This window comes from Eumetopias jubatus, unplaced genomic scaffold (genome assembly GCF_037043125.1).
Source record: "Eumetopias jubatus isolate StellerSeaLion01/CBP00866 unplaced genomic scaffold, mEumJub1_p1.0 scaffold_15, whole genome shotgun sequence".
Lineage (NCBI taxonomy): Eukaryota > Metazoa > Chordata > Mammalia > Carnivora > Otariidae > Eumetopias > Eumetopias jubatus.
This window is the reverse complement of record NW_028274821.1, coordinates 47,275,427-47,296,561: the sequence shown is the minus strand read 5'-3', so window position 1 is coordinate 47,296,561 and position 21,135 is coordinate 47,275,427. Positions and strand designations below refer to the sequence as shown.

Genomic DNA, 21,135 nt, shown 5'->3' with positions numbered 1-21,135 from the left:
TTCCCCTCCTGCTATCTTCTTTTTTTTTTTCTTAACATATATTGCATTATTTGTTTCAGAGGTACAGATCTGTGATTCAACAGTCTTGCACAATTCACAGTGCTCACCATAGCACATACCCTCCCCAATGTTTATCACCCAGCCACCCCATCCCTCCCACCCCCCACCACTCCAGCAACCCTCAGTTTGTTTCCTGAGAATAAGAATGCCTCATATCAGTGAGGTCATATGATACATGTCTTTCTCTGATTGACTTATTTCACTCAGCATAACACCCTCCAGTTCCATCCATGTCGTTGCAAATGGCAAGATCTCATTCCTTTTGATGGCTGCATAATATTCCATTGGGTATATATACCACCTCTTCTTTATCCATTCATCTGTCGATGGACATCTTGGCTCTTTCCACAGTTTGGCTATTGTGGACATTGCTGCTATAAACATTGGGGTGCACGTACCCCTTCGGATCCCTACATTTGTATCTTTGTGGTAAATACTCAGTAGTGCAATTGCTGGATCGTATGGTAGCTCTATTTTCAACTGTTTGAGGAACCTCCATACTGTTTTCCAGAGTGGCTGCACCAGCTTGCATTCCCACCAACAGTGTAGGAGGGTTCCCCTTTCTCCGCATCCCCACCAACATCTGTCATTTCCTGACTTGTTAATTTTAGCCATTCTGACGGGTGTGAGGTGGTATCTCATTGAGGTTTTGATTTGGATTTCCCTGATGCTGAGCAATGTTGAGCACTTTTTCATGGGTCTGTTGGCCATTTGGATGTCTTCTTTGGAAAAATGTCTGTTCACATCTTCTGCCCATTTCTTGATTGGATTATTTGTTCTTTGGGTGTTGAGTTTGATAAGTTCTTTATAGATTTTGGATACTAGCCCTTTATCTGATATGTCATTTGCAAATATCTTCTCCCATTCTGTCGGTTGTCTTTTGGTTTTGTGGACTGTTTCTTTTGCTGTGCAAAAGCTTTTTATCTTGATGAAATCCCAATAGTTCATTTTTGCCCTTGCTTCCCTTGCCTTTGGCAATGTTTCTAGGAAGAAGTTGCTGCGGCTGAGGTCGAAGAGGTTGCTACCTGTGTTCTCCTTTAGGATTTTGATGGACTCCTGTCTCACATTTAGGTCTTTCAACCATTTGGAGTCTATTTTTGTGTGTGGTGTAAGGAAATGGTCCAGTTTCATTCTTCTGCATGGGGCTGTCCAATTTTCCCAGCACCATTTGTTGAAGAGACTGTCTTTATTCCATTGGACATTCTTTTCTGCTTTGTGAAAAATTAGTTGACCATAGAGTTGAGGGTCCATTTCTGGGCTCTCTATTCTGTTCCATTGATCTATGTGTCTGTTTTTGTGCCAGTACCATACTGTCTTAATGATGACAGCTTTGTAATAGAGCTGGAAGTCCGGAATTGTGATGCCACCAGCTTTTCTTTTCTTTTTCAACATTCCTCTGGCTATTCAGGGTCTTTTCTGGTTCCATACAAATTTTAGGATTATTCGTTCCGAAGATTTTATTTTTAAGTAATCTCTACACCCACCGTGGGGATTGAACTCACAACTCTGAGATCAAGCGCTGCCTTTCTACTGACTGAACAAGCCAGGTGCCCCAGTTCACCTCTAGTTCTTGACCACAATTACACATTTGTCATTTAGATACTCTATTTTGACATATACTGAATGGAATGGATGAGTAAATAAATTTTACTATCTGTTCTTCAGTAACATTTACAAAACAATTTGGATTTTGATTTTAGAGCAAACAATCCAATAAGTTTTATTGGTAAGTATTTAATATGTAAAACAAAGTGCAAATTTAATAACATGGAAGGTAAATACATTTTGTAAATTTTAATGCAGTGAAAAGATAAACATTTCATTATGTATAATTTTTGATCTATAAATATGATAGGTACAAGAAGAAATGAATGAATGAATGAGCCAGAAAGTATCAGGGCAGTCATCTCTTAGGAATTAATGATCCTGAAGCTGGATTTTTTAACATATATTTTTTTAAGATTTTACTTATTTATTTGACAGAGAGAGACACAGCGAGAGAGGAAACACAATCAGGGGGAGTGGGAGAGAGAGAAGCAGGCTTCCCGCTGAGCAGGGAGCCGGATGGCGGGGCTCCATCCCAGGACCCTCGGATCATGACCTGAGTGGAAGACAGACGCTTAACGACTGAGCCACCCAGGTGCCCCTTTTTAACATATTCTTGCTTCATACTATTCACGAAATATTTGCTGAATTAAATTCAATAAATTCTCTACTAAGGCAGAAATGAGAGCCCCTTGCAGTGGTGACCAGACATAGGTGCGGGGTGGCGGGGGAGGGGGGTATGGCAAATTTGTCCGTGACAATCATTTCAAGATGACCCCACGTCCCTTCCCTAATTCCTAACCTGTCTTGCCAGTTGGCGGATGAAGACAAGGATCTCATGATTTCCACTCTGACAATTTCCCAGGCGCAGTCACTGTACTTCTCTTCCAGGAGACGGATTTCCCGGAAGTACCTCTTCAGGGCCGATGTCGGGCGGTCAGTTCCCAGGGCAGAATCTTCTGGTCCCACAGCCCACAGCAAACAGGAGTCCAGGTCTGGCAGCCGCCGATGGAGGCTAGAACGCAGCTGGTCCAGCAGGGGGAGCTCCAGGCAGCCGAGGAGTGCTCCGTGAGGAAGAGGTTGAAGGTAGGCTGGAGCAGCCCCTGGAGGAAGGACGTAGCCGGCCGCTCGCTGCCCTCCACCATCTCCCGCGGGAATCTGAAGGCGTTTCTGTCCTGCAGACAAAAGAAAGGGGACAGTCTCCTTACGTGGCTCAGAAGCGCGAAGTGCTCCCTGCTCACCAGCGCGTGGCTCTGAGGCAAGGCACAGCCCTGAGAGCCCTCAGGGCCTCAGGTGAGCACCCCCAGGGCGGGGAGCAGAGAGTGCAGGAGCGCCACGGGGAAGACGAGGCTGCTGCTGGTCTGGCCAGGCTGGGCGTCTGGTGAACCTGGGGCCGAGGTTCTCTGAAGACAGGCTTTCCCAGCATGGCTTTTCAGTGGGGAACACAGAAATTTCCACTTTCTGAACGTTCCTCTTCGCTTTTACTTTTTGTTTGTTTTCATTTATGTATTCTCCCTATTATCTAAGAAGACGTGTTCCACCTAGATCATTATTTTCACAACAGAAGCTTATTTTCCCAGTAAACTTACAATGGGTCCATCGACGTGGATACTTAGCCAAATGAGAGACATCTTTGTCTTAAAGACTGAGGTTGTGTAGGTATGTAAGGACTCAATACACACCCACCTACACACATATCTATTTTACTATAGAAATATTGCTCTTCTGGGCGCCCGGGTGGCTCAGTTGGTTAAGCGACTGCCTTCCGCTCAGGTCATGATCCTGGAGTCCCGGGATCGAGTCCCACATAGGGCTCCCTGCTCAGCGGGGAGCCTGCTTTACCTCTGACCCTCTTCCCTCTCGTGCTCTCTATCTCTCTCTCTCAAATAAATAAATAAAATCTTAAAAAAAAAAAGAAATATTGCTCTTCTTTGTGTGAGGACAAAATTTGGCCTTCATACTGGACGAAGTGTTTACCCTCCTTCCCTTACACAGGGAGACGGGCTCCTTGGTGTCTGTGGTTTTGAATCTTGTTAGGTACCGACCAAACCAGGTATGGTACAGAAGCTCTCTAGAACCAGAACTGAGTTTTATTTATGTTATAGTCACAACAGAGTCTTATGGTAATGAGTGAAAGTTTCTCCAATTATTCTCTTCATTCTAAAAATAATTCATGGAGGTCCATGTGGTTAGGGTTCACTGGGGCCTCAGGAGCAAGACTAGTACAGACACTGTCCTTTATCTGTCATTTTATAAACTGTCTACACTGCTCCTTGGCTGTGCCAGTGTCCCCAGCAGGAAGCCTGGTTCCTGTCTGGATGCGGAGGTGTGAAGGTTCTAATTGCAGATAAATGGATTTTCCCAGCCACACCTCCCTGACAAGGTAGTTCTCACCTCTACTAACATTTGTCCTCTGGAGTGACTGAGTGGCTTCCACCCAAGCTCTCCCGGACTCACTCCCTGAGGGCAGGCTGAGCATGTCCTGAGGACTCCAGACGCCCCTGCTGTGCAGGGACCCGTTTCCTTGTCAGCAAACCAATGCCTCGCCCTAGATCCTTGCCCTTGCCCCTGGAGTGTTTGTGCTGGGGACCTTATCTCTCGGTGCTGACCTCCTCCTCTCCTGACCGGGTGTCAAAATGTCAACAGCCCTCAGATGCTAAGGGTGAGCTTTTGTTTTCTCCAAGGAGAGGAAAGACCCCACTGTAATCATTGTACCTGGAGTAAGGGAATACATTTATTTTGCCACCGCAATTCTTATTTTTCAATTTTGAAAGCTTTTTTTAACTAGGCTCCAGCCACAGGGTGGAGCCCGACCTGGGGCTTGAACTCACAGTGTGAGATCAAGACCTGAGGTGAGAGTCAGAATCAGATCCTCAACGGACTGAGCCACTCAGGCTCCCCTAGTGTTCTAATTTTACTTAAACTATGGTACACCTCTTTGGCTTAAAATGTCTGGACTGGGCACGGGGCATTCACGGATTGTGTCTCCCAGGAGAACCTTCCAGCACAGAAAGTAATGACTTTCAGTAGTTCATTCAGTCTGCGTCTTTCTATTAGGCATCTTTGTCTGGTCGTTTCTGGTGCTCAGAATGCAGAGGGGGTGAGGCCCAGGCTATGATGTCAGGGAGAAACAGCCTTCTTGCCTTTCCTGATTCATGATATTGCATTTTCACTTGAAGGTAACAACAACAAAAAGAATTTGAATATCTTCATTTTACCACAGTGCGATCCTGGACACACCCCGACTTGCTGCTCCCGCATCCTGTTCGGCATCATCGTGAGGATCATAGAAAGGGAAGGAAAAGAAAGATCAAGGGGCTGCCCTGGGTTTCTCTGTCATTTTCAAGACATTAGTTTTCTGTTTCTCATTTCAACTTTCCTAGAAAGCAAAACATGACAGTGGTGTATGGGGCGGGCGGGGGTGGGAGACAAATGTTCCATCTGAATGTCACAGAAGTGAAAGACTGGCCTCTGCTGAGAAAAATGGCAAAGGGTACGTCAGCAAAATTCAACGCAGCAACACTGGGGACCAGCAGCTCTGGCAGAGGGGGAGAATGAAGGCTGTACGGAATTACCCCACGTCAAGGCAGTGGCTGCCTCGGCCAGGCTCACACAAGACCAAGTCCTGGGTCCCGGGCGGCCCTCAGCTTTCCAAGACCAGCCAACTGATTTTTCTGTCATTCAATCCACATATGCTCAGCTCTGAGGAGAGATGAGAAGAGTCCCACCAACCAGCTCACAAGAGAATGGCGACCAGAACCCCAGCGGCTCACCCTCTGAGGAAGGAGAGAGGATACTCGCCCTGCCTGAGCGCTCTACCTCGTTGATCAATCCACTCAGGCAAGGAAAAGATTGCCTTGGGAAATCCAGCATTAAGACGAAGGGAACTGGATGATCCTAAACGATTCTGCTCTTCTTCTGGATAAGAATAAGGATGATGATGTTTTATGACGCTAACACCCAAAGCTGATTGCGGGCTAACGCTTCTGAGATCCTTGAAACCATTAACTCAATCCTCTGAATTCCCCCATTTGGATTCCACTTCTTTATACAGCTGTTTGGAGAGAAATAGAAACCCGGAGGGATGAATTATTCTGAAGCTACCAAAGACGCAAGGTTGAACATGAGCAGTTGAGAGGTACTGTCTTGACTGGAAGCACCTGTTAAAAGCGGTGAAGGATAGACATGGAGAGAGGATGGAAGAAGCAGGAGAGGCTGTGGCATGAAATTAGTCAGGAGGGGAGGGTGAAGGATCAAGGATTCCAGATTCCACGTCAAACGTAAAGTGCTCTGGTGGTAGATGACAACGGGGGGTGTGGTGTGAGTCAACTGAACTGATGGTCTTGAAGTTCTCAGAAGAGTTGGCAGACTCCCTTTTAAAAACTCATAAGGCAGGAGACTTTTCTGCCAAGGAAAGAGAACTTGCAGCTGGTCCTGGAGTAACCGTCCTCCTTGCAATACCCTGCAGGCTGCTGTCGTGTCAGTGTCTCCCGTGCTGGGGACACTGCTGTGGGCCACGTCTTGCGTAGGAGAACGCCCTGCTCGCAGGGTCTCCTTGAATCATCTCGGTCTCGGGAACGATATGGAGACACAGTTGACTCAATGCTGCCCATTCCTACTGTTGCACCTCCTGAGGACGGGTCGCTGATCCAGAGGACACATCCACATTTCTCTTCTCCGTCCAGGTTCCCAAGTTGCTGCTGACCTCCCGCACCTTCATGTTTCCAGACGTGCAGCTGTGGTTTTTAGAGCAAAGGAGCATCCTGCGCCTACTTGAATCACAACATAGGAGACCTCAAGCACAGGCATGGCTGAGCTCCCGGATTTCTTGGGGGTAGATGGGTGGGCAGGGTTCCCTGTGTTTAGTGTGTTTCTGTGCCGGCCTGGATGTGTGGGGGACCTTCAGCTCCGCAGCGCGCGAGTCAGCCGGCAGGCAGGGGTGGAGGGAGGCCGCGCACGTACCTTTGTCCTGAAGCTGCCAGACCTTGCCTGCTTGTGGCAGGTAAACTGCATGGTGGTCTCTCGCAGCCCATCAGTGGGCTCCTGGCCCCGAGGCCTGCCTCCTCCACATGCCCTGGCTGGTTGACCAGAAGCAGCTGCGGACGGAAAGCTGGTGGTGGTGCTCACTCCCCTCGCCCTTGCCCCTGGCCCTGCCAATTGGTTCTCCAACACTGTCCAGTATTTCATAATCCATAATACTGGGATCGAAACTGAAGGTGGCTATAGGGATTTTCAGGACAAGACTTACTCTTTGTCATAGGCAGAGTCAGGACACAGTTTTATGACAGGTCCCATTTGTGCAGAGATCCCAAGCCTGGCCTCCATCTTGGTCGTCGCCCTGGTCGCACGTGGCCACCAGGGGGCAGTCCTCCCGGAGAGGCGCTTCATTAGCCCACCCTTCCACCTGATCCTGCTTTCTGTTTCCTTTTCGCCACAGCTGCTATTACATCACATTGGATGGAAATCAGAACAAAGCCTCTCTTGCCGTTGCTCCTGCCAAACCTAGAGATTTCATTTTAGTTTTGCGTTCTACTCGCGATGTGCTGCCCTTTAGAGAAACCTTTAAGCTGAGACACAAACGAACGGAAAGCTGTTGCGTGAACAGGCTGAGAGGTCAAGAGATGAGTGCCAGGGGTGCCACGGGTACCGTCCGGACTTCTGCCTTACAGAGGAAGGAAACCGCTAGGAGGGCAACGTGTCCTAGAATGCGGAGGGGGAGGGCAGGGACGGGTGCCAGAAGGTTAAAGAAATAGCATGTTCTTCTCCACTTCCACCTAGAGACTTATTCTCAACTCTCACATATTCACACAAGCCACCGTTTCATCACTGAATATAAACAAAAACCCTTCTTTGCAATGGGGAATGAACTGGTCGGCCTTCTGTAGATTTCACTAGACAAGTCCGGTTTTGGAGGCTGCCACCTTTGGAAAGGACATACTGTTCCCGAGAATTCTGCAGAAAGACACAAACAATATTCTCATAAGTAGCAGTCGTCAGAATTAAAACAAGACGGTATGTACCATATTTAAGTCGTCCCTTTATGGAGAATGCATGCTGGGTGCCTTTACGGGCATGAGTTCAGTTAATCTTCACAGTATTCTGTTATACTTGTTAAACCTATCAAACACTGGAGAAAAAGAAATGGGGTAAAATGCTACTGTAGTCACAGGGTCACAATGAGGACCTAAGGAGCCTAATTAATGAAACCAGTCATTCCAAAAAAAAAAACATTCTTTCATCAGTAGTAATAGACAATCTGATGAAGGATTTAATGAGTTATCTATTCCTGCCTAGTGAATTATTGAAGCTGAGCAGCTCCCTGATATACAAGGTAGTAAGAACCAAGACAGGACAGACCATTGTCTGTAATGAAGTCAGGATTCCAAAGAATACAGTATTCAACCCATTAAGAAGGTTTGCCAAAACATCAAACCCATGAAATCATTCCGGAAGAAACATACGGCATAAAAGGGCAAACTAGGCACAGAAAAACGGACCCCATTATCCCCAGATCCCATGCTACATTCTCCGCCACTTCAGACGCACTGACTTCTCTTATTAATGCTCCCATCGGCTCCAGAGTGGTCTCTGCTTATGATTCCCCCCAACCGACTCTCATGAGGTCCGCAAAGGCATCTAGTTTCCTGACACGCCAGGCAGTTTCAATCCACATCTTCCAGGAATCCACTGATGGTCTTCGAAGCACATCTCTGTCCTTAAATATACTCATCGGCATCCTCTCTTATTATCCACGTACTGTCCGACCATGAGTCCACTGTCTCCTTTGTGGCTCTTCTCTCCCCTCCCTTTAAAGGTTGGAGAGCCTCAGAATCAAGTTCATGTGTGTTTCTCACACTACACGGTCTGCCCGCATGAACACCTCTGTTGCTGGCCTTCCCTGCTAGATATGGACCTCAGCCATGGCATTTCTTGTCAAACGCAAGATCACCTCTCCCCTGACACTGGACATTTGTGCCTGCATGTCTACCAGTCCCCTGTCGAAGGTTCCCCAGCTTTTATGGGTACTTCCTGACCTTCTCCATTCCAGCATCAGGTGAGAGAATTCACTTCCTTCCCTTCTTCGTTATAACACTAAGTCTGAGCATTGTTCTCAGATTCCAGTCCCAACAACAACCAAGATGTAGACAACAGGACCTTTCTTTGTCATGTCCTATAGCCTAAGGGCAACGTACAACTTGTCTTAGAGGAAGTCAGTGGTTGCTGCAGATGTTCGTGATCTGATGGATAAAGGCATTCTGCTGACCATTTTCTTTTTAGACATTTTATTTATTTACTTGAGAGAGAGAGCATGAGACAAGGGTGGGTTAGAGGGAGTAGCAGACTCCCCGCAGGACAGGGATCCTGACTCGGCACTCGATCCTGGGACTCCCGGGTCATGACCTGAGCCAAAGGCAGTCGCTCAACCAACTGAGCCGCCCAGGAGCCGATCTGCCGACCATTTTTCAGCCAAGCTGCAATTAGCCGTGGTGTTACTCTTTGAACGCTTCCCATAGTGAAAGTTCAATTAAAAAAAAGAGAGATAAACTGATTAAATATAAGAATACATTTTATTCTATTGCTGACACCTACAGCTGCACATACTAATATATGAATAGAAATCTTATAAATATTTACATAAATAAATATTTAAATAGATAAATAGATATGAGCATGGTCAGCTGTAAGCCACTACAGCTTGTAGAGTTGACATGTCGCTTAATACTTCTGAAAACCTTTAACAAATGGTATCTGTTGATGTCACCATAACAGCAGAAATGACAGTCTTTGACACGGAAGAACCAGGGAAAGTGTGATATTATTCGTCAGAGGGAATCATTTCCATGGCGACCCGGGTCTCATTTCTTGCTCCTTAACCTTTCTTGCAAGATCGTTGATGCAAACAAGGAGCTCGTGATTTCTGCTCTGACAATCTCCCAGGCACAAGGGCTGTATTGCTTCTCTTGCAGATAGAGGGAGATCCTCTGGAAGTAGTTCCTCAGGATGGAGTCCACCTTCCTGAGGGGAGTCTCTGCCACCCCCGCCTCCTGCATGGCACAGGCTTCCAGGTGAGTCAGCTGCTCAGAAAGTCCCGAGCAGAACTCCTCTAGGAGGGTCTCGTTCCAAGCAGCAGATGAGGCCCCTGTGCAGAAGAGGTGGAAGATCCTCTGGTTCATCCCATGGACGACAGAGAGGGCTTGAGCCTTCTGCAACTGCTTGCCATCAAGCACCTCCTGCGGGAAGGCAAAGGCCCTTGCGTACTTGTCACAAGAGCTAGCAGACATTCTCCTCATTTGTCCCAGGAGCGTCAAGGCCCTCCAGGCGAACAGGCCATGGTTCGGAGGCAGGTCACATCCCAGAGAGCAGAGGGAGTGGCAGCTGAGCACCCCCAGGGCCACCAAGAAGGGAAAGGGCAGGGCCATTGGGGAACCTGCGAGACGCTGCTTGGCTGGCCTGGCTGGGGTGGGCAAGTCTGGGAACCGTGGCTCTGGGTTCTCTGACCATCTTCCCTTGTGTGTGTGGCTTAAGTAGGGGACAGAGGAGTTTTCAATTTCTGAACGTTTCCCTTACTTTCTACTTCTCTTTTTGCTTTCCTTTCTGCACTTTCTCTTTGGATTTACAGCATCGGATTCCCAACCATTTTTTAGTTTTTCCAATATTATCTCTTGCCTCTAGAGTCTTCGTTGATGTGTTTAATTGGACATTCCATGAAAACTTCATAGCATGGATGCACAGTATATCTCGTTACAGAGTGTATTCATATGTGTGCTTTATAGGTAAAACAGAAAGTATAAAGTTTATCCACGTCAGCGTTAAGAATGACTAAAAATGTTAAGCTGAAAGTTAAATTTTAACATTATTGATGCTTAAGTATAGAAGTAAATTGGACGAGTGACTGTAATTTACTTACAGAAATAAATTGTAATACATAAAGTACATATGCAAATTAACAGTTTCTGAAAAGACATAAAGATTTTGGTGTACTTAAACAGGTAAACTCCTTCCAAATTGCTAAAGCAAGTGAAAGGTTAAATTATTATTAACATCTCTTCTTAGTGTCCTCAATTTTAATGTTGCCTCATATGACACAATCATTTGTATCTTCACCTGCTACTAGATACTCTTGAAGGCATTGTCAAAATATGTTTTCTGTGTAGCACTAGGTAATTACTGATGTGTTGAATAAGTGTTGTACAACTAAATCGTAAAATATAATCCGTTTGCATTTTATTGTCAAAGCCTGCGTCACATCAAGGCTCAGACAAGCAACATGCACACGACATCCGATGGCAGCTCACAAGTAAGCACAGATCGCCTCTCCACGTCAGACTTTGAGATCTAGGAAATGATGGCGACAGACTCCTTCAGTCCTAAGTTATTCCTCTGATTCCTAGGTTTGTCGCACTCATCTTGCAGACCGTTTGGGTATCGTCCAAGTATTCTATGTCATCCTTTCTTGCGTTATAGCCAGGAAAATCCAATGCGAGACAGTAAATACTAAGGTTTTGTTAGACCGCTCCAAGGCTGTGCCAGTGTCCCCCAGGAGGAAGCCTTGTTCTTGTCTGGATGCGGAGGTGTGAAGGTTCTAATTGCAGATAAATGGATTTTCCCAGCCACACCTCCCTGACAAGGTAGTTCTCACCTCTACTAACATTTGTCCTCTGGAGTGACTGAGTGGCTTCCACCCAAGCTCTCCTGGACTCACTCCCTGAGGGCAGGCTGAGCATGTCCTGAGGACTCCAGACGCCCCTGCTGTGCAGGGGCCCGTTTCCTTGTCAGCAAACCAATGACTGGCCCTAGATCCTTGCCCTTGCCCCTGGAGTGTTTGTGCTGGGGACCTTATCTCTCGGTGCTGACCTCCTCCTCTCCTGACCGGGTGTCAAAATGTCAACAGCCCTCAGATGCTAAGGGTGAGCTTTTGTTTTCTCCAAGGAGAGGAAAGACCCCACTGTAATCATTGTACCTGGAGTAAGGGAATACATTTATTTTGCCACCGCAATTCTTATTTTTCAATTTTGAAAGCTTTTTTTAACTAGGCTCCAGCCACAGGGTGGAGCCCGACCTGGGGCTTGAACTCACAGTGTGAGATCAAGACCTGAGGTGAGAGTCAGAATCAGATCCTCAACGGACTGAGCCACTCAGGCTCCCCTAGTGTTCTAATTTTACTTAAACTATGGTACACCTCTTTGGCTTAAAATGTCTGGACTGGGCACGGGGCATTCACGGATTGTGTCTCCCAGGAGAACCTTCCAGCACAGAAAGTAATGACTTTCAGTAGTTCATTCAGTCTGCGTCTTTCTATTAGGCATCTTTGTCTGGTCGTTTCTGGTGCTCAGAATGCAGAGGGGGTGAGGCCCAGGCTATGATGTCAGGGAGAAACAGCCTTCTTGCCTTTCCTGATTCATGATATTGCATTTTCACTTGAAGGTAACAACAACAAAAAGAATTTGAATATCTTCATTTTACCACAGTGCGTTCCTGGACACACCCCGACTTGCTGCTCCCGCATCCTGTTCGGCATCATCGTGAGGATCATAGAAAGGGAAGGAAAAGAAAGATCAAGGGGCTGCCCTGGGTTTCTCTGTCATTTTCAAGACATTAGTTTTCTGTTTCTCATTTCAACTTTCCTAGAAAGCAAAACATGACAGTGGTGTATGGGGCGGGCGGGGGTGGGAGACAAATGTTCCATCTGAATGTCACAGAAGTGAAAGACAGGCCTCTGCTGAGAAAAATGGCAAAGGGTACGTCAGCAAAATTCAACGCAGCAACACTGGGGACCAGCAGCTCTGGCAGAGGGGGAGAATGAAGGCTGTACGGAATTACCCCACGTCAAGGCAGTGGCTGCCTCGGCCAGGCTCACACAAGACCAAGTCCTGGGTCCCGGGCGGCCCTCAGCTTTCCAAGACCAGCCAACTGATTTTTCTGTCATTCAATCCACATATGCTCAGCTCCGAGGAGAGATGAGAAGAGTCCCACCAACCAGCTCACAAGAGAATGGCGACCAGAACCCCAGCGGCTCACCCTCTGAGGAAGGAGAGAGGATACTCGCCCTGCCTGAGCGCTCTACCTCGTTGATCAATCCACTCAGGCAAGGAAAAGATTGCCTTGGGAAATCCAGCATTAAGACAAAGGGAACTGGATGATCCTAAACGATTCTGCTCTTCTTCTGGATAAGAATAAGGATGATGATGTTTTATGACGCTAACACCCAAAGCTGATTGCGGGCTAACGCTTCTGAGACCCTTGAAACCATTAACTCAATCCTCTCAATTCCCCCATTTGGATTCCACTTCTTTATACAGCTGTTTGGAGAGAAATAGAAACCCGGAGGGATGAATTATTCTGAAGCTACCAAAGACGCAAGGTTGAACATGAGCAGTTGAGAGGTACTGTCTTGACTGGAAGCACCTGTTAAAAGCGGTGAAGGATAGACATGGAGAGAGGATGGAAGAAGCAGGAGAGGCTGTGGCATGAAATTAGTCAGGAGGGGAGGGTGAAGGATCAAGGATTCCAGATTCCACGTCAAACGTAAAGTGCTCTGGTGGTAGATGACAACGGGGGGTGTGGTGTGAGTCAACTGAACTGATGGTCTTGAAGTTCTCAGAAGAGTTGGCAGACTCCCTTTTAAAAACTCATAAGGCAGGAGACTTTTCTGCCAAGGAAAGAGAACTTGCAGCTGGTCCTGGAGTAACCGTCCTCCTTGCAATACCCTGCAGGCTGCTGTCGTGTCAGTGTCTCCCGTGCTGGGGACACTGCTGTGGGCCACGTCTTGCGTAGGAGAACGCCCTGCTCGCAGGGTCTCCTTGAATCATCTCGGTCTCGGGAACGATATGGAGACACAGTTGACTCAATGCTGCCCATTCCTACTGTTGCACCTCCTGAGGACGGGTCGCTGATCCAGAGGACACATCCACATTTCTCTTCTCCGTCCAGGTTCCCAAGTTGCTGCTGACCTCCCGCACCTTCATGTTTCCAGACGTGCAGCTGTGGTTTTTAGAGCAAAGGAGCATCCTGCGCCTACTTGAATCACAACATAGGAGACCTCAAGCACAGGCATGGCTGAGCTCCCGGATTTCTTGGGGGTAGATGGGTGGGCAGGGTTCCCTGTGTTTAGTGTGTTTCTGTGCCGGCCTGGATGTGTGGGGGACCTTCAGCTCCGCAGCGCGCGAGTCAGCCGGCAGGCAGGGGTGGAGGGAGGCCGCGCACGTACCTTTGTCCTGAAGCTGCCAGACCTTGCCTGCTTGTGGCAGGTAAACTGCATGGTGGTCTCTCGCAGCCCATCAGTGGGCTCCTGGCCCCGAGGCCTGCCTCCTCCACATGCCCTGGCTGGTTGACCAGAAGCAGCTGCGGACGGAAAGCTGGTGGTGGTGCTCACTCCCCTCGCCCTTGCCCCTGGCCCTGCCAATTGGTTCTCCAACACTGTCCAGTATTTCATAATCCATAATACTGGGATCGAAACTGAAGGTGGCTATAGGGATTTTCAGGACAAGACTTACTCTTTGTCATAGGCAGAGTCAGGACACAGTTTTAGGACAGGTCCCATTTGTGCAGAGATCCCAAGCCTGGCCTCCATCTTGGTCGTCGCCCTGGTCGCACGTGGCCACCAGGGGGCAGTCCTCCCGGAGAGGCGCTTCATTAGCCCACCCTTCCACCTGATCCTGCTTTCTGTTTCCTTTTCGCCACAGCTGCTATTACATCACATTGGATGGAAATCAGAACAAAGCCTCTCTTGCCGTTGCTCCTGCCAAACCTAGACATTTCATTTTAGTTTTGCGTTCTACTCGCGATGTGCTGCCCTTTAGAGAAACCTTTAAGCTGAGACACAAACGAACGGAAAGCTGTTGCGTGAACAGGCTGAGAGGTCAAGAGATGAGTGCCAGGGGTGCCACGGGTACCGTCCGGAATTCTGCCTTACAGAGGAAGGAAACCGCTAGGAGGGCAACGTGTCCTAGAATGCGGAGGGGGAGGGCAGGGACGGGTGCCAGAAGGTTAATGAAATAGCATGTTCTTCTCCACTTCCACCTAGAGACTTATTCTCAACTCTCACATATTCACACAAGCCACCGTTTCATCACTGAATATAAACAAAAACCCTTCTTTGCAATGGGGAATGAACTGGTCGGCCTTCTGTAGATTTCACTAGACAAGTCCGGTTTTGGAGGCTGCCACCTTTGGAAAGGACATACTGTTCCCGAGAATTCTGCAGAAAGACACAAACAATATTCTCATAAGTAGCAGTCGTCAGAATTAAAACAAGACGGTATGTACCATATTTAAGTCGTCCCTTTATGGAGAATGCATGCTGGGTGCCTTTACGGGCATGAGTTCAGTTAATCTTCACAGTATTCTGTTATACTTGTTAAACCTATCAAACACTGGAGAAAAAGAAATGGGGTAAAATGCTACTGTAGTCACAGGGTCACAATGAGGACCTAAGGAGCCTAATTAATAAAACCAGTCATTCCAAAAAAAAAAACATTCTTTCATCAGTAGTAATAGACAATCTGATGAAGGATTTAATGAGTTATCTATTCCTGCCTAGTGAATTATTGAAGCTGAGCAGCTCCCTGATATACAAGGTAGTAAGAACCAAGACAGGACAGACCATTGTCTGTAATGAAGTCAGGATTCCAAAGAATACAGTATTCAACCCATTAAGAAGGTTTGCCAAAACATCAAACCCATGAAATCATTCCGGAAGAAACATACGGCATAAAAGGGCAAACTAGGCACAGAAAAACGGACCCCATTATCCCCAGATCCCATGCTACATTCTCCGCCACTTCAGACGCACTGACTTCTCTTATTAATGCTCCCATCGGCTCCAGAGTGGTCTCTGCTTATGATTCCCCCCAAGCGACTCTCATGAGGTCCGCAAAGGCATCTAGTTTCCTGACACGCCAGGCAGTTTCAATCCACATCTTCCAGGAATCCACTGATGGTCTTCGAAGCACATCTCTGTCCTTAAATATACTCATCGGCATCCTCTCTTATTATCCACGTACTGTCCGACCATGAGTCCACTGTCTCCTTTGTGGCTCTTCTCTCCCCTCCCTTTAATGGTTGGAGAGCCTCAGAATCAAGTTCATGTGTGTTTCTCACACTACACGGTCTGCCCGCATGAACACGTCTGTTGCTGGCCTTCCCTGCTAGATATGGACCTCAGCCATGGCATTTCTTGTCAAACGCAAGATCACCTCTCCCCTGACACTGGACATTTGTGCCTGCATGTCTACCAGTCCCCTGTCGAAGGTTCCCCAGCTTTTATGGGTACTTCCTGACCTTCTCCATTCCAGCATCAGGTGAGAGAATTCACTTCCTTCCCTTCTTCGTTATAACACTAAGTCTGAGCATTGTTCTCAGATTCCAGTCCCAACAACAACCAAGATGTAGACAACAGGACCTTTCTTTGTCATGTCCTATAGCCTAAGGGCAACGTACAACTTGTCTTAGAGGAAGTCAGTGGTTGCTGCAGATGTTCGTGATCTGATGGATAAAGGCATTCTGCTGACCATTTTCTTTTTAGACATTTTATTTATTTACTTGAGAGAGAGAGCATGAGACAAGGGTGGGTTAGAGGGAGTAGCAGACTCCCCGCAGGACAGGGATCCTGACTCGGCACTCGATCCTGGGACTCCCGGGTCATGACCTGAGCCAAAGGCAGTCGCTCAACCAACTGAGCCGCCCAGGAGCCGATCTGCCGACCATTTTTCAGCCAAGCTGCAATTAGCCGTGGTGTTACTCTTTGAACGCTTCCCATAGTGAAAGTTCAATTAAAAAAAAGAGAGATAAACTGATTAAATATAAGAATACATTTTATTCTATTGCTGACACCTACAGCTGCACATACTAATATATGAATAGAAATCTTATAAATATTTACATAAATAAATATTTAAATAGATAAATAGATATGAGCATGGTCAGCTGTAAGCCACTACAGCTTGTAGAGTTGACATGTCGCTTAATACTTCTGAAAACCTTTAACAAATGGTATCTGTTGATGTCACCATAACAGCAGAAATGACAGTCTTTGACACGGAAGAACCAGGGAAAGTGTGATATTATTCGTCAGAGGGAATCATTTCCATGGCGACCCGGGTCTCATTTCTTGCTCCTTAACCTTTCTTGCAAGATCGTTGATGCAAACAAGGAGCTCGTGATTTCTGCTCTGACAATCTCCCAGGCACAAGGGCTGTATTGCTTCTCTTGCAGATAGAGGGAGATCCTCTGGAAGTAGTTCCTCAGGATGGAGTCCACCTTCCTGAGGGGAGTCTCTGCCACCCCCGCCTCCTGCATGGCACAGGCTTCCAGGTGAGTCAGCTGCTCAGAAAGTCCCGAGCAGAACTCCTCTAGGAGGGTCTCGTTCCAAGCAGCAGATGAGGCCCCTGTGCAGAAGAGGTGGAAGATCCTCTGGTTCATCCCATGGACGACAGAGAGGGCTTGAGCCTTCTGCAACTGCTTGCCATCAAGCACCTCCTGCGGGAAGGCAAAGGCCCTTGCGTACTTGTCACAAGAGCTAGCAGACATTCTCCTCATTTGTCCCAGGAGCGTCAAGGCCCTCCAGGCGAACAGGCCATGGTTCGGAGGCAGGTCACATCCCAGAGAGCAGAGGGAGTGGCAGCTGAGCACCCCCAGGGCCACCAAGAAGGGAAAGGGCAGGGCCATTGGGGAACCTGCGAGACGCTGCTTGGCTGGCCTGGCTGGGGTGGGCAAGTCTGGGAACCGTGGCTCTGGGTTCTCTGACCATCTTCCCTTGTGTGTGTGGCTTAAGTAGGGGACAGAGGAGTTTTCAATTTCTGAACGTTTCCCTTACTTTCTACTTCTCTTTTTGCTTTCCTTTCTGCACTTTCTCTTTGGATTTACAGCATCGGATTCCCAACCATTTTTTAGTTTTTCCAATATTATCTCTTGCCTCTAGAGTCTTCGTTGATTGTTTAATTGGACATTCCATGAAAACTTCATAGCATGGATGCACAGTACATCTCGTTACAGAGTGTATTCATATGTGTGCTTTATAGGTAAAACAGAAAGTATAAAGTTTACTACGTCAGCGTTAAGAATGACTAAAAATGTTAAGCTGAAAGTTAAATTTTAACATTATTGATGCTTAAGTATAGAAGTAAATTGGACGAGTGGCTGTAATTTACTTACAGAAATAAATTGTAATACATAAAGTACATATGCAAATTAACAGTTTCTGAAAAGACATAAAGATTTTGGTGTACTTAAACAGGTAAACTCCTTCCAAATTGCTAAAGCAAGTGAAAGGTTAAATTATTATTAATATCTCTTCTTAGTGTCCTCAATTTTAATGTTGCCTCATATGACACAATCATTTGTATCTTCACCTGCTACTAGATACTCTTGAAGGCATTGTCAAAATATGTTTTCTGTGTAGCACTAGGTAATTACTGATGTGTTGAATAAGTGTTGTACAACTAAATCGTAAAATATAATCCGTTTGCATTTTATTGTCAAAGCCTGCGTCACATCAAGGCTCAGACAAGCAACATCCACACGACATCCGATGGCAGCTCGCAAGTAAGCACAGATCGCCTCTCCACGTCAGACTTTGAGATCTAGGAAATGATGGCGACAGACTCCTTCAGTCCTAAGTTATTCCTCTGATTCCTAGGTTTGTCGCACTCATCTTGCAGACCGTTTGGGTATCGTCCAAGTATTCTATGTCATCCTTTCTTGCGTTATAGCCAGGAAAATCCAATGCGAGACAGTAAATACTAAGGTTTTGTTAGACCGCTCTAAGGCTGTGGCAGTGTCCCCCAGCAGGAAGCCTGGTTCTTGTCTGGATGCGGAGGTGTGAAGGTTCTAATTGCAGATAAATGGATTTTCCCAGCCACACCTCCCTGACAAGGTAGTTCTCACCTCTACTAACATTTGTCCTCTGGAGTGACTGAGTGGCTTCCACCCAAGCTCTCCCGGACTCACTCCCTGAGGGCAGGCTGAGCATGTCCTGAGGACTCCAGACGCCCCTGCTGTGCAGGGGCCCGTTTCCTTGTCAGCAAACCAATGCCTCGCCCTAGATCCTTGCCCTTGCCCCTGGAGTGTTTGTGCTGGGGACCTTATCTCTCGGTGCTGACCTCCTCCTCTCCTGACCGGGTGTCAAAATGTCAACAGCCCTCAGATGCTAAGGGTGAGCTTTTGTTTTCTCCAAGGAGAGGAAAGACCCCACTGTAATCATTGTACCTGGAGTAAGGGAATACATTTATTTTGCCACCGCAATTCTTATTTTTCAATTTTGAAAGCTTTTTTTAACTAGGCTCCAGCCACAGGGTGGAGCCCGACCTGGGGCTTGAACTCACAGTGTGAGATCAAGACCTGAGGTGAGAGTCAGAATCAGATCCTCAACGGACTGAGCCACTCAGGCTCCCCTAGTGTTCTAATTTTACTTAAACTATGGTACACCTCTTTGGCTTAAAATGTCTGGACTGGGCACGGGGCATTCACGGATTGTGTCTCCCAGGAGAACCTTCCAGCACAGAAAGTAATGACTTTCAGTAGTTCATTCAGTCTGCGTCTTTCTATTAGGCATCTTTGTCTGGTCGTTTCTGGTGCTCAGAATGCAGAGGGGGTGAGGCCCAGGCTATGATGTCAGGGAGAAACAGCCTTCTTGCCTTTCCTGATTCATGATATTGCATTTTCACTTGAAGGTAACAACAACAAAAAGAATTTGAATATCTTCATTTTACCACAGTGCGATCCTGGACACACCCCGACTTGCTGCTCCCGCATCCTGTTCGGCATCATCGTGAGGATCATAGAAAGGGAAGGAAAAGAAAGATCAAGGGGCTGCCCTGGGTTTCTCTGTCATTTTCAAGACATTAGTTTTCTGTTTCTCATTTCAACTTTCCTAGAAAGCAAAACATGACAGTGGTGTATGGGGCGGGCGGGGGTGGGAGACAAATGTTCCATCTGAATGTCACAGAAGTGAAAGACTGGCCTCTGCTGAGAAAAATGGCAAAGGGTACGTCAGCAAAATTCAACGCAGCAACACTGGGGACCAGCAGCTCTGGCAGAGGGGGAGAATGAAGGCTGTACGGAATTACCCCACGTCAAGGCAGTGGCTGCCTCGGCCAGGCTCACACAAGACCAAGTCCTGGGTCCCGGGCGGCCCTCAGCTTTCCAAGACCAGCCAACTGATTTTTCTGTCATTCAATCCACATATGCTCAGCTCTGAGGAGAGATGAGAAGAGTCCCACCAACCAGCTCACAAGAGAATGGCGACCAGAACCCCAGCGGCTCACCCTCTGAGGAAGGAGAGAGGATACTCGCCCTGCCTGAGCGCTCTACCTCGTTGATCAATCCACTCAGGCAAGGAAAAGATTGCCTTGGGAAATCCAGCATTAAGACGAAGGGAACTGGATGATCCTAAACGATTCTGCTCTTCTTCTGGATAAGAATAAGGATGATGATGTTTTATGACGCTAACACCCAAAGCTGATTGCGGGCTAACGCTTCTGAGATCCTTGAAACCATTAACTCAATCCTCTGAATTCCCCCATTTGGATTCCACTTCTTTATACAGCTGTTTGGAGAGAAATAGAAACCCGGAGGGATGAATTATTCTGAAGCTACCAAAGACGCAAGGTTGAACATGAGCGGTTGAGAGGTACTGTCTTGACTGGAAGCACCTGTTAAAAGCGGTGAAGGATAGACATGGAGAGAGGATGGAAGAAGCAGGAGAGGCTGTGGCATGAAATTAGTCAGGAGGGGAGGGTGAAGGATCAAGGATTCCAGATTCCACGTCAAACGTAAAGTGCTCTGGTGGTAGATGACAACGGGGGTTGTGGTGTGAGTCAACTGAACTGATGGTCTTGAAGTTCTCAGAAGAGTTGACAGACTCCCTTTTAAAAACTCATAAGGCAGGAGACTTTTCTGCCAAGGAAAGAGAACTTGCAGCTGGTCCTGGAGTAACCGTCCTCCTTGCAATACCCTGCAGGCTGCTGTCGTGTCAGTGTCTCCCGTGCTGGGGACACTGCTGTGGGCCACGTCTTGCGTAGGAGAACGCCCTGCTCGCAGGGTCTCCTTGAATCATCTCGGTCTCGGGAACGATATGGAGACACAGTTGACTCAATGCTGCCCATTCCTACTGTTGCACCTCCTGAGGACGGGTCGCTGATCCAGAGGACACATCCACATTTCTCTTCTCCGTCCAGGTTCCCAAGTTGCTGCTGACCTCCCGCACCTTCATGTTTCCAGACGTGCAGCTGTGGTTTTTAGAGCAAAGGAGCATCCTGCGCCTACTTGAATCACAACATAGGAGACCTCAAGCACAGGCATGGCTGAGCTCCCGGATTTCTTGGGGGTAGATGGGTGGGCAGGGTTCCCTGTGTTTAGTGTGTTTCTGTGCCGGCCTGGATGTGTGGGGGACCTTCAGCTCCGCAGCGCGCGAGTCAGCCGGCAGGCAGGGGTGGAGGGAGGCCGCGCACGTACCTTTGTCCTGAAGCTGCCAGACCTTGCCTGCTTGTGGCAGGTAAACTGCATGGTGGTCTCTCGCAGCCCATCAGTGGG

General features: G+C 47.6%; 1 protein-coding gene and 1 pseudogene across 1 annotated transcript; both read right to left on the bottom strand.

The window, feature by feature from the left end:
• Window positions 1-434: 434 nt before the first annotated feature.
• Window positions 435-3,205, bottom strand: LOC114218198 (interferon omega-2-like; annotated as a pseudogene).
• Window positions 3,206-9,461: 6,256 nt separating this feature from the next.
• On the bottom strand, window positions 9,462-10,160 carry LOC148162414 (interferon alpha-1/2-like). The gene has a single exon (XM_088019274.1). The coding sequence runs from the start codon at window positions 10,023-10,025 to the stop codon at window positions 9,462-9,464; it is 564 nt and encodes a 187-aa protein (XP_087875400.1). The 5' UTR covers window positions 10,026-10,160.
• Between the last annotated feature and the right edge of the window lie 10,975 nt (window positions 10,161-21,135).

What these genes read in the sequence shown, in the direction of transcription:
- LOC148162414 (XM_088019274.1), bottom strand. Translation starts at nt 10,025, where the DNA reads ATGGCCCTGCCCTTTCCCTTCTTGGTGGCCCTGGGGGTGCTCAGCTGC.